Source organism: Stegastes partitus, unplaced genomic scaffold (assembly GCF_000690725.1).
Source record: "Stegastes partitus isolate 25-593 unplaced genomic scaffold, Stegastes_partitus-1.0.2 Scaffold2033, whole genome shotgun sequence".
NCBI lineage: Eukaryota > Metazoa > Chordata > Actinopteri > Pomacentridae > Stegastes > Stegastes partitus.
In genome coordinates this window covers 72,072-84,931 of record NW_007579764.1, presented here as the reverse complement: position 1 = coordinate 84,931, position 12,860 = coordinate 72,072, and the positions used below count along the sequence as shown (strand labels likewise).

Genomic DNA, 12,860 nt, shown 5'->3' with positions numbered 1-12,860 from the left:
GGGATGGACAGCAGCTCGTCCGTCGTCATGGAGACCCTGTCCCGGTTGCTACGGTGACGCAGGGAGCTGACAGGGAGGTTGAGGAAGTCCAGCTCCTGGTCAGTCAGTCGCTCCCTGAGAACTATGGGTAAGAAAAGCAACAACAACAACAACATGTGAGGACAACAGGACAGACAAACTGACAGTAGATTATATTAAAATATGATGAACTAATAAAACGTGTGGGATGTTTTTATGAGGGTTAACACGTTCACCGGACCGTGTTCGTGTATGAATTAAATACCATCTTTGTTTCTGAGCATGCCCAGTCGGGCTCTCCTCGGCGTGGACGGCAGCTTCGGCTGCAGGACCAGCGTCCCCGTCAAAGCCTCGCTGCCGTGTCGACTCCTCTCGAAGTCTGAAATGTAGGCGTCCAGGGCCGCCGAGGCCGAATCGTAGTTCTGTAATCAAACAGGGAGGGTGTTTAGAGTTTAGCCGTCTCTGATCAACAGGATCAGGTTTTGTTTACGGTAAACCCAACGGAGGACTTCAGTTTAAGGTCTGAGAGAATCCAGCTTCCACAGCGGTCTTTAAAAACACATCATCAGTGTTCAAACAGCAGAACGAATGACGTGAACCACTTTCAACACACAAGCAGGAGTGCTTTAAGTTGTGTGAAGTGATTTAGGGAAGACTTTTCCACATTTCAGCATCAATATTTGTCGAAAAACCTCACAAAGAGCGCTTAATGCACAGCCTGTGTGCCGAAATCACACCTTTATCACCCTATAGTTTCAAATCTATTAGGCTACAAAATAAAATGTCCATAATATTAAACTTTACTGTGATGAAAATAGACACTAACCAATAATGAATGTGATCAGAGTCGTTTTTATCCCCACAAGACGTTAACAGATGCTGGAGTTTGTTGCCTCCAGCTGTTTAAAATTATTTATAAGACAGAAAACTTCACAGATATATGCACAGATTTAAACCGCAGTAACTGATAATTAAAAGTTATCTCTGACATGGAGACAGGATGGACCAGGATCTTTAGTCACAGTTTATCAGCTGCTGGTTGATTTTTGTTAAATCCTGGTCGTCCTCACGTTGAGTCTTGAAGCTTTTACACTAGATGAGAATCAGTCTGTTGTTGCATTACTATACATCATACACCACCTACTGTGCTGTCTAATATCTCTTGCATACTGTGGAGCCTGAATGAAGCCGTGTCGGGTACAAACACCCAGATTGCAGAAGGCGACCCTGTACCTTGTCTCTGTATCTGACGGTGGTGTTGTGCTCAGGAGGCCTCAGGCTGCTCCTCAGGTGGCCTGAGCTCGACAGCAGGGAGGTGACGGTCGACTCCGGAGACAGAAAGTCATCCAGCATGAACTCCATCCTGTCAGAAACAACAGGTACGAGTCACTAAATCACACTAAGAAGGTGTAAAATGTTCACTGTGGATGAGTCTGTGCAGGGAAATCAAAGGTTTATTGATGTTTGAGGTTGTTATAGTGACTCTGTGTGTGTTTCTGGTGGGTTTTGCATTGTATGTATCCTACACAAACACTTTAAACAGCTCAGACAGTCTAATAAACCAGAGTAGCCCGACAAGCTAACGGCAGAAAAGCAGAATTTATATATTATTGGGTTTAAATTCACATAAACACTGGTGTTGGATAGCTACCAATGAGCGGACAACCTTTTGAAATATCTGTCAGTGAGTTCAGTGATATTTATTCATCTTTATATTTAAGAGAAACCTGTTAGTTTTGAGTTTAAATTGTTTGAATGCTAGAAAACTGTTTGTTTGCTAACTTAGCTTTAGCCTGGCTAGCAGCTAGCTGGCTAAAATATAAACAAAGCAAAACACAAAGCAAACAAAACTAAAACAGGATAAACACATTAAACCACTACGAGAATCTTACATACCAGCAGTTTGGTGTATTTACTGAATGTTAATAATACGTTTTAAAACCGTTGAGGAAAAATCTCTAAACTTCACTTTATTCAAACTCAGACGTTAAAAGTCAGTTTAGCTCCGTCCGGCTCTAACACGCGCTCCGGAAGCAGCAGCTGCTAAATAAACCCGTGAATCTTAATCAAAACTAAATAAAACGTTTACATTTTCACTTCTTTTCGGTTTAATCCGTGTCCAGCTCTCCGCATCCACCAACTGCTGCTCCGAGCTCAACATTCAAGGCTCCCGGGTAAAGCTAGCTACACTTAGCTGGTCTGGAATCAGTTTAGCCCGGAGTCGTAGCAACCAAACTCCGTTCAAAAAATCGGGCAATTAATCCCATCCATGATCACCCAGAGACATGCAAATATCGTGTCATGAACTTTCACATATTTTAACATCTTAAACAATCTTGAGGAACTTTCGGCGTATATATTTTCCCAACAGACTGACGCTTTAACTTCCGCCCTCTGTGGCGTATTCCGGCGACTGAGCGGAGCAGGCGCTAGCTATTCATGCGTGAAACCGAAGGTAAAGTTAAAATTGCATTAAAATACATAATAACTGTTGTATGAGACCCACGCCGAATTCAAGAATGCACTCTCCCAGATTGGAAAATGTTTAGATATTGTTGTATTATAGTTTAAATGTACCCTCAAAAAGCACGCAAACCTTAAATAGGCCATTTTGTAAGCGGGGTTTTGGTAGTGGTTTCATTTGCTTGGGTAAAATACTGAATATTTAATTTGGCTGGTAGTAAATGCAGGTGCAGGATGGGCAGACCCAGTGGTGCAGCTGGGAAACATCTTCGGTTTCACTTGTTTCCCAGAAGCCATGTGTAAAGTCCAGTGTTGGCCGACAATAAACTGCTCCTGCGTTCAGTGCTGCTGCCCCTTTAAATGTGCAGACGGTGACGACAGACTGAACTCAGAGACGTTAACGAGTCCAGCACAGAGGAATCACTCCGCCCCGAAAACCAGGGACCAGAACCACATGGAGTCAGACTGACAGGGCAGAAGTCAGCTGGTGTAGCTGCAGGTCACAATAATACAAAACTAGACATAGAGAAAACTGTTCATATCATTATTATTAGCTTAAATCATGACTGGAGTAAGCTGTCTGATAACATGATGAAGAGAAATTATGTTTGACTCAGAGTAGAAATATGATTAGTTTTAACACAGAGTGCAGTTTGTGATCCTCAAAAACATTTTTATCTTTGGAACCGACAAAAGCAGCGTCTCGTTTCAACACAACATAATCCACAATAAGTGATTTCAGGCATGAAAATGAAATATTGCACAAAACACTGACATTGTTGTACATGAAAGTGAAACGCTGCACATTTAACCACAATGCTGCACATGAAAATGAAATAATAACATATTAGTGAATTAAGAAATCACTATGAAGTCACAATAAGTTCATAAACAGACTAAAGTTCATTATTAGTTCACAGTATAAAAGCACTTTAGGTTCAATATGAGTTCATAAAGTCACGACAAATTCACTAAAAGTAAAAAAAAAATAAAAAATTCAACACGTTCACTATAAATTCACTAAAAGTCACTCTAAATTTATTATAAAGTCACTATAAGTTCACTATAAAATGACAAAATCAGTATGAACTCACTAAAAGTTCACCATAAATTCACTATAAACTTATTATAAGTTCGCAAATTCAATATATATTCCCTATAAATTCACTAAAACATGGAAAATTCACCATAAACTCACCATAAACTCACTGTAAGTTCACTATAATAAGATAAATTTACTATAAACTCACTAAAAGTTCACTATAAATTCACCTAAACCTGAAAAATGCACTACAATTCACTCTAAATTCACTATAGCTTTAAAGAAACCAATAAGTTCACTATAAATTCACTATAAACTCATTATACGGTCGCCATAAGATGACAAATTCAGTATAAACTCATTAATAGTTCACAATAACTTCAGTCTACTTTCACCAGTTAGTCAGTGTCAGTCTTTATTCTTTCTCTGTGATTATAAACGTCCTGAAAACATTGTTGGATCTAAACCGTTGAACCGTTTATAGAACCGAGTGAACATCTTCACCAACAGACCACCTCTGACAGGTTACGTGCGCGCCTGTGTGTGTGCGTGTGCGTGCGTGTGTGCGAGCCCGTGTGTGTGCGGGCCTCTGTGTGTGTGTGTGTGTGTGTGTGTGTGTGTGTGTGTGTGTGTGATATCTCAGACGTCACAGCTGCCGTTGGTTCAGTTCAGCTCGGATCGGACCGGATCGGATCAGCGGTTTGGTTCTCCGGAGACCAACCGACACCAGAGCGGAGCCGGAGGCAGCCGGACCGGGACAGGCCGAACCGGCGCCGCGGGGACCCGAACCGAGCGGAGCAGCAGCAGCAGCAGCGGCGGTAGCGGCAGCGGCAGCAGCAGCAGCAGCAGGGCGGAGGGAGAGCCGCCGCTACCCGCCGTGACGTGGGTCCGCCCGGCCGCCGCTCCGCCGCCGCCACGCCGAGAGTCCGAGGCTCCGGACCGGAGCTCCGCCGAGCCGCCGACCGCTCCACCCGCCCGGAGGCCGCCCGAGGATGGAGAGGAAGCGGGCGGACTGCCCCGCTCTGCCGCCCGGCTGGAAGAAGGAGGAAGTGATCAGGAAGTCCGGGCTGAGCGCCGGGAAGAGCGACGTCTACTACTACAGGTAGCGATCGATCAGCGGCCGATAATCGATCAGTGATTGGCTTATGTAAGGATGTGGTTATATAAAGGGTTCACTGGAGCCTGGAGATGGTAAAAACAGTGAAAACGTTCCCTCTGGAAGCCAAAGCCTCCTCTGGTCTACTCAAACTTTATTATAGTGAAATATGAACGTTTATTAAGAACAACTTCAGCTTCACGTGTTCAATATTTAATCAGATGAGTTGATTAATAATCACCGTCAACCCACTTCAGCAGGTTAGAATCTGATTCTGTTTGATCGACAACATCTGAGGAACTATTAGAGATACAAACCCAGAACGTTCTCTGTTGTTTCTCATCATGTCACCGATCCAGAACCTGTGATATCGGACAGTAGATCAATAATCTGTGGTTATGGGGGAGATGAATGATGGGGAAAAGTCATGAAAAGTTCCATGTTTGAGCTCAAATGAAGTCAGACAGGGATGTTTTCTGAACCTCATGTAGCTGCAGGTCACAATAATACAAAACTAAATACGTAGAATAGTTTTAATGTGAAACACTGAGTCAGAAAAATGAACATAAAGTTAATTAAACTGAACTTTTATAACCGATTGAGCAGGTCGGACGAGTTGTGTGCTTGAATATGTCGGATTAGAATAAATAACAACTGAGATTATTGTTCATTTTAATCCAACATATTCACACAAGTCGTGGTTCAACTCGTCCGACCTGCTCAATCAGTTATAAAAGTTCAACTGGATTCACTTTATGTTCATTTTTCTGACCAAATATTTGACATTTAAACCATCCTACGTGTTTAGTTTAGTATTATTGTGACCTGCAGCTACATGAGGTTCAGAAAACATCTCTGTCTGACTTCATTTGAGCTCCAACATGGAACTTTTCATGATTTTTCTTCACATATCTGCAGATAAAGTCGTGGTTCTAGCTGAGGACAGTTTTATCTCTCCTCTCTTCAAGGCCTCCACTCGCTGCTTTCTACACGTTTTATGTCGTAACGTTTCTACAACATCGTTCTGACTGAATAATACGACCACAGAGTCGTGAGCCCGTTGCAGGACGTTACAGATATTCATGATGGCGTTTAGAAGCTCTGGTAAAGTTCGTGAAGCTTCACGTCTGCCAGCCGATTCTGGGAAACGTCGACCACAAGTTTCTAACCAACGAAGCTTCGTCGTCCACGAGCTGCTCGCCGAGGACTTCGTTCTGCTTCACAGCTTTTTAGTTTGTCTCCAGAGCAGCCGGCGTTGCTGCTACGAGACGCTGAAGAGCAGCAACACAGTCCAGATTAGTCAGGTTTAAATATCTGCAGCTCTTATTTTGGCGGGTCAGAACTGACTGTAACTGTAGTTTTGATTTGATTAAAGTTGTGACTCATCAAACAGCTGAAATCTGTCGTTTTAGCTCCACGTCAGCCGCTGAGTATCAAACACAAACTTTATTTATGTGTTGTTACTCGTAGCTCGACTTAGAAATCTGATGTCGTTCGTCAAACTTTATTTTTCAAATTTTGTTTTTATGTTAGACATTTAAATTCGTCTATTTTTGTAATTTTATTATTATTTTTTAAATTTATAAATGCAGAAAAAACTGTGAAATAAAACAAACTATAAAAACAGAAAAACCTAATTCTTTTAACTGTAGTTTTCCTCATTTTGTTAAATTACAGAAAAAGTTTTCATTTAAATGTGGAGTTAAAAATAAAAATTAAAAAACAGGCCAAAACTATAATTAAAAACACTTTATAAAAACACAAAATAATCAGTAAATAATCTTTCACAACATGTAACCGTGAAACGTCGCTGTTGGACTGGATAAATATTATTGTAATTTAAAGTTAATTTAATTTATTGCTGTTATTTTTTCTGTTTTTACAGTTTTCTACTGTTTCTAAGCTTCTTTTTTGTGGCCAACTTGCTGCAGGAGTTTCATTTTTATTTATTTACAGATTTCTTTTTACAGTGTCGTGAGGTTAACGTGTTTAATCCCAAATTAAAATTCAATAAAATTCAATAAAAGTCAAGTCCAGGGGCGCCGCGGTAGCTCAGCTGGTTGAGCTGGCGTCGCGTGTTCACCCCGACACAACGTGGCAGCTTCTCCTGTCCCCCTTCTCCACTGGTCTATCAAACAAAGGCACGAAAGGCCAAAAAAATTACTTAAAATCCCCCAAAAACTCAAGTATGTTACTTATAATAAAGACAAGTTACTACAATAATAGAGAATGAAGACGTAACGCTGGCAGTAATGCTGACAGAGTAAAGTAACGTCACACCTGATGATGAAATATTGCACCTGATCATAAAACACGACACAAACTACAGAGAAAAGCAAACTTGCAGATAAAACGTCGCTCATTTAGCTTCTCTGCCTTCAGTCTTTGTGAGCAGATGAAACTTTTTCCAACTCTTCCAGGAGAAACTCATAAACTTTAAACAACTTTGTGAGCGAACAAAAAAAACTACAAGTCCCACCATGAAACTACAACATCTGTGGCGTCGGCACTTCCTGGTTTCACCGGAGCTTATCTCCGCCGGAGCAAATGTTAAAGATTGAAACCTAAACGTTAAATCTATTCGCTGCTCCACCAACAGACGTCATGTTTGGAGTAAATGAGGCAGAAATGTTCACGTGAACCAAAGATCTGACCTTTAATCAAACTTCTTCATCAGTATCGTTTATTTAGCCAAATATAAAAACAAACACCAGTCGTGAATCAGCTGCAGACGCTTTATTGTTAATAGTTTTACTCCTAAAAGCTCCATCAGATCATTGAGGACCAGGAAGCAGCAGCTCAGCCTGAGTCCCTGCTGCTGCTGTAAAACGCTCCAGATTAAAGCTCAACCTTTTATATTCCTTCCTGCTGCATCAGAGCCGAGCTGCAGGGCGTCGCCTCGTCTGATTCGCTTCCTGTTCGACGTGCAGCGGCTCTCGGACGCGTCACGTCCTCGCAGCTCGAAGGTTTACTTTCAGTTCGCTGTGAGAACGTGACTCATCAGTTCCAGGAAAGAAACCAGCCGGCAGCAGCAGGTCAGCTTACTGGAAGAGCAGCTCCACCCAGCCGGGGCTGCCGCTGCGCCTCCTCAGCCGGGGATCAGGGGATCAGCGCCGCCGCCGCCGCCGGAGACATGGAGGCCTCGGCGTGGACCACGAGGACGCACAACGGGACAGAACAGAGGCGTGAAATGACCAGAGAGAGACGAGAGGCAAACACAGAACCACCACAGAGTGACCACAAACGGACAAAACCACCACAGAGGCATCAAAAAGGACGACAAAGGGATAAAAAGTGATCACAAGGAGGCACAAAGTGACAAAAAGGAGACGCAATGTGACCACAGGGAGCCTAAAAACAACCACAGAATGACGAAAAGACATCAAACATCCACAAAGAGACACACAATAACCACGAAAAGACACAAAAGAACGACAAGGAAACACAAAACAACCACAAAGCCACCACAAAGAGACACACAATGATAAAAATAAGAGATATAAAATGACCACAGGGAGCCTAAAAACAACCACAGAATGACAAAAAAAGACATTAAACATCCACAAAGAGACACAAAAAAACCACAAAGGGACACAATAACCATAAAGAGACAAAACGACTGCAAAGAGACACAAAATCATCTCTAAAGGAATATAAACAACCACAAAGAGACTTATAATGATAAAATAAATAAATAAAATGACCACAGGGAACCTAAAAACAACCACAAAATGACAGAAAAGACACAAAACATTCACAAAAATGAACACAAAAAGACATAAAACAACAATAAAGAGACACACAATAACCACAACAGATGAAACGCCATCACAAAGAGACGCACAATGATTAAAAAAAAGAGATAAAACAACCACAGAATGACAGAAAAGACGATAAAGATGAAAAAACAACAACAAAGAAACACACAACAACCACAAAAAGATGCAAAACCAACACAAAAATACACAAAATGACCACAAAGAGACATATAATGATAAAAAAAAGAGATAAAATGACCACAGGGAACCTAAAAACAACCACAGAATGACAGAAAAGACTATAAAGATGAAAAACAACAACAAAGGGACACACAATAACCACAAAAAGATGCAAAACCAACACAAAAATACACAAAATGACAACAAAGAGACACAAACTGACAAAAAAAAGACAAAACACTGCTTTTTGTCTGTTTTATTTCATTTTTTAAAACAAATGACTGTTAAAAAGCCATAACTGACAACAAAAGAGGCCCAAACAGAAACAGAAACATGAAGTCACCACATGTTTGGACTTCAGCAGATCCTGAATCAGCGACGTGACGACAACGTTTCTGGTTTTTGTCTTTAATAGTTTCTGGGATGTTTACAGTGATTTAAAATAAAAGTGTTTACTAAACGTCCCAGCTGTCATTTGGACTCCTGCAGGTCGTGACCTCTAATCACATCTTTGCTTCGTTTCCTTTCAGTCCTTCGGGGAAGAAGTTCCGCAGCAAACCCCAGCTGGCCCGTTACCTCGGCAACACGGTGGACCTGGCCTGCTTCGACTTCCGCACCGGCAAGATGATGCCGGGGAAGCTGCAGAAGAACAAGCAGAGGTTCAGGCACGATCCTCTGAGCCTGGCCAAGGTGAGGCCTGCACCTGACGGAGGGGGGGGCGGGGCTTAGCTGAGCAGATTAGCGGATTAGCGAGGTCGGAGGTCAGCAGGTCGACGCAGGAGCTGCAGCTCCAGGTTCAGTCCGAGGCTGCGGCCCGGTCAGAGTGTAACAGGAAGAGGTTCTGGGTGTTTCTGGGCGTTTAGACATGAAGTTATCTCGACTTTGTGGTTTTTATATTTACTGTGTCGGAGCCTGTAATCGATTAATAATCAATGAAGAAATCTTTCTGCTTTGTTCACACTCAGCTGCAGTTTTCATCTTATTTTAATTCACTTTTTGCTTGTTTTTCAAGATTCACAATTAATTTATTGTCTTTTTGTGTATTTGCAAACATAAAAAAACAAAATCCTGCTGTCCCAGTAGAGAGCAAATACAAATAATATCTATAAATATGAATAAATAACTCTAAAAATATAACTAAGAAATAGAAGTTAAAGAAGCAGCTCAGTGTCATGAGTATTAAAGAGCTTTTTTTTTTACTGCAATGTAACGTCATGACACAGTTAGAATGTCTTAAATGATTTTATCTTTACTCTAAAGACATTAAAATTGTCCCAAATGAATTTAAATTTGTCCAGAATTAATTAATATGTCTCCAAAGTGGCCAGAACGCTGCCAAAATGACTTAAAATGACCCCAAAAAATGCCTCCACAACTCCTTTAAATTTGCCAAAACATGACTGGAAACTTGTCCAGACAGACTCAGATTTAAGTTACTCAAAGTCCTGCACCGCTACAGAACCAGAACGACCACGAGGACGGACACAGAACTGTTCTTAGAAATGTTTTAACCTCAGTATTACACAGTTAGAATGACATAAAAGATTTAAAACGAAGGAAAAAAGTCGATTATTTTGTGATTCAGAACTTTGAATGAACTGAAAAACGACCTAAACTACCTCCACAGTGACTTAACGTTGACCAAAATGAGAGAAAAATAAACAAAAATACAACAAAATAGACACAAAACGATAAAAACGAGACACAAAATTAGTTTGTCGAAGTTGTAAAAATGGAAATATTTAAAAATCTTCAGTTTGTGGAGCCTCCAGTTTTATTGACACTTAAAGAATGTAGAAATATAGAAGTAGGATGTAGAATAAATAATCCAGAGTTAAACATTTTCTGTGTCGTTTTAACTGTCAGATGATATTTTGAGGAGAAGCGCTGAACAGACGTTTCTGTTTTTGGTCTTTAAACTTAAAACCAAACCTTTGGACGTGTTCTCTGCTCTCCTCCGTCTCGTCTCGTCTCTTTGCTTCCCTCTTGGTCTCCGTTTTTAAAACCCAAACACGTCGCAGCTGTTTTTAATTATGTCCTGGTGAAGCTCCCTGGTGGACGGACAGATGTGGACGGACAGATGTGGACGGCTGCAGGACTTGTAGTTTTTGTTCTTTGCTCGTCAGAGACTCGCCTGGACTCGTTGTGGCCGTGTGGTCTGTACAGGCCCACAGCGCCGCCACCAGGTCCAGGTGACGGACTCGTTTTGCTGAGTCATCTCGTCTTCTGCTCGTCTCCTTGTGGTCTGATTGGCCGTTAGATTTTCCAGACCTCGTGTCGGGTCTGTCAGGGCTTCGGCTTTGACTCGTCCCGTGGGTGTTTTGACTCGATCTTTCAGCTCGTCTCGGGCTTATTGTGACCGAGTTCGTCTCGGCCTTGAGGGTGGTTTTCACTCAGAGTCGCTTCAGACGTGTTTCCACTGAAAAGACTTCGACTCGTGTCTCAGGTCGGAGGATGTTGTGACGTGGACTCGTCTCCTGGGGGTTTGTGAATGTGAGGACTGAAGTTTAGACGTTTGCTGGTCAGTGTTAGTTCGTCTGAACTCGGCTTCGTCCGGGTTTCTTCTTCTTGTTTGACTCAGACTTGTCTCGGCGCCACTTTCTTGGTAAAACGTGTTTGCTTTGGACAACCGGCATCATGTTGCTGGTGTTGTTGCTGCAGCGTCGCTCAGAAGCCGTCGCTGTGACCAGACAGAACTCATTCAAATGATCTGAGGTTGATTTAATTAAATTTGAATGCATGACCAACCTGGGTCAGCTGACGAACAGAACTCCCCAAACGTGCTTCACATGAGACCAGACCCGACTCAGAGAGCGTCGGTCCTCCTCCAGCCCACAGAACCGGATCATTTAAAGACACACAAGATTTTAACAGATAATAAAATAAACAGCTACCTGTAAATAAATGCTGGTGGAGTGACGTCTGAGCAGAGAATGACGTCCCTCTGTGTGGGCTGAGCTCTTCGGTTCTTCTGGTTTGGTCGCTGGTCCGGTCTTGTGTGCATGGATCCGTCCCACTGAAACTGTTGGACGAATAGGTTGAGACTCTAAAAGCAAAAGTGCAGCTCAGTGTTCAGTCAGACTGTCTTTATAAATCTGTATGACTCAGAAAATATCACCAGCTGACTTCTGCAATATACTTTTTTTTTTGTTAATGAGCTCAAAAATGCAATTTTTCATAAATGTTTAAATCTTCCTTCATATTCCATCTCCCCCATAATCAGACATTATCTCATCTACTGTCCAGATTCTGGATCAGTGACATGATGAGAAATAACAGAGAAAGTTTCAGGTTTTTATCTTTAATAGTTCCTCAGATGTTGTCGTTCAAACGGCCTCAAATTTAAAAAAAAAAAAACAACCTGCTGAAAATGAGTCGACGGCAGATTTTTAAAAAGCTAAAATTCCACAGATATCTTTATAAACATCAGTATTTCATGCTACAAAATGTTCAGAGCCGACTGAGTGAATTTTATTCTAAAAATGAGATGATTTGAAATGAGCTTTATATGAGTTTAAGGATCTTCTGGTCGTGGTTCAACCTTCGCTAACAGCCGGACCAGTGTGATTGCAGTGATAAGCTCCACCCACAAGTATCGTGTGTGTGTGTGTGTGTGTTAGTGTGTGTGTGTGTGTGTTAGTGTGCGGTCTAGTGTGAGCGCTGGTGCGTTTTGTGTTTCTTTGCCGCCGTCTTTGTACCAAAGATAACAGCAGCTCCGCCCACACAGCGGCGGCGCATCGAGGAAAGGAACTTCTCAAGTCATGATGTTTTCACCACTTCAGAGGAAATCTGCTCTTCCTCACCTCACCCTCACCTTGAGCAAAGTTTCTTTATGACAGGTGATGACTTTCGTTACGAGGCCTTGGCTTGTGTCCCTTAAAATTGAGCCTCATGACGCGACTCGGTGAATAATCAAACCCACATAAACACACCTACAGCGTGATGCAGGAAGAAGCAGAGGAAATGAGGATTGAAGGGAAGAAAATGAGGAAATCTTTGACCTTCAGTCGTAGTTTTCTGTCTACAGACGCTCACATGACCTCCACGACCCAAAGTAACCCAGAAAGTTCGTTATCGTCCCTTAGAGGCTGTTGGACAACATGTTGGGGATTCAACTGGTGAACTTGTTAGAGGGCTAAAAATGGACATTATGTCCATTTGAAGGTCGTTGAAACCTAAAGTGTTCATCCTCTGGGAGCAGGACAGATATCTGGGCTTGTGCAGGAGCTGATGAAGCATCTGTTGGATCAGATTCTAGTTACTGTACCACTGATCCATTCAGACCTCATATTATCTGAGCTTT

The 12,860-nt window shown here is 42.0% G+C and overlaps 2 protein-coding genes across 2 annotated transcripts in view; one reads left to right on the top strand and one right to left on the bottom strand.

Annotated features, from left to right (window-relative positions):
• The window catches only part of cunh18orf54 (chromosome unknown C18orf54 homolog), an 11,533-nt gene extending 8,941 nt beyond the window's left edge, over positions 1-2,592 (bottom strand). Inside the window, exons 1-4 of the mRNA XM_008303554.1 lie at positions 2,108-2,592; positions 1,252-1,381; positions 284-440; positions 2-121 (exon numbers count right to left, since the gene is read on the bottom strand). Coding sequence (XP_008301776.1) covers positions 2-121; positions 284-440; positions 1,252-1,381; positions 2,108-2,151 — 451 coding nt within the window. The 5' untranslated portion in view covers positions 2,152-2,592. The remainder of the gene's footprint in view (position 1; positions 122-283; positions 441-1,251; positions 1,382-2,107) is intronic.
• A 1,530-nt stretch (positions 2,593-4,122) lies between these two features.
• Positions 4,123-12,860, top strand: part of mbd2 (methyl-CpG binding domain protein 2) — a 31,855-nt gene continuing 23,117 nt past the window's right edge. The window contains exons 1-2 of the mRNA XM_008303550.1: positions 4,123-4,625; positions 9,088-9,247. Coding sequence (XP_008301772.1) covers positions 4,516-4,625; positions 9,088-9,247 — 270 coding nt within the window. The 5' untranslated portion in view covers positions 4,123-4,515. The remainder of the gene's footprint in view (positions 4,626-9,087; positions 9,248-12,860) is intronic.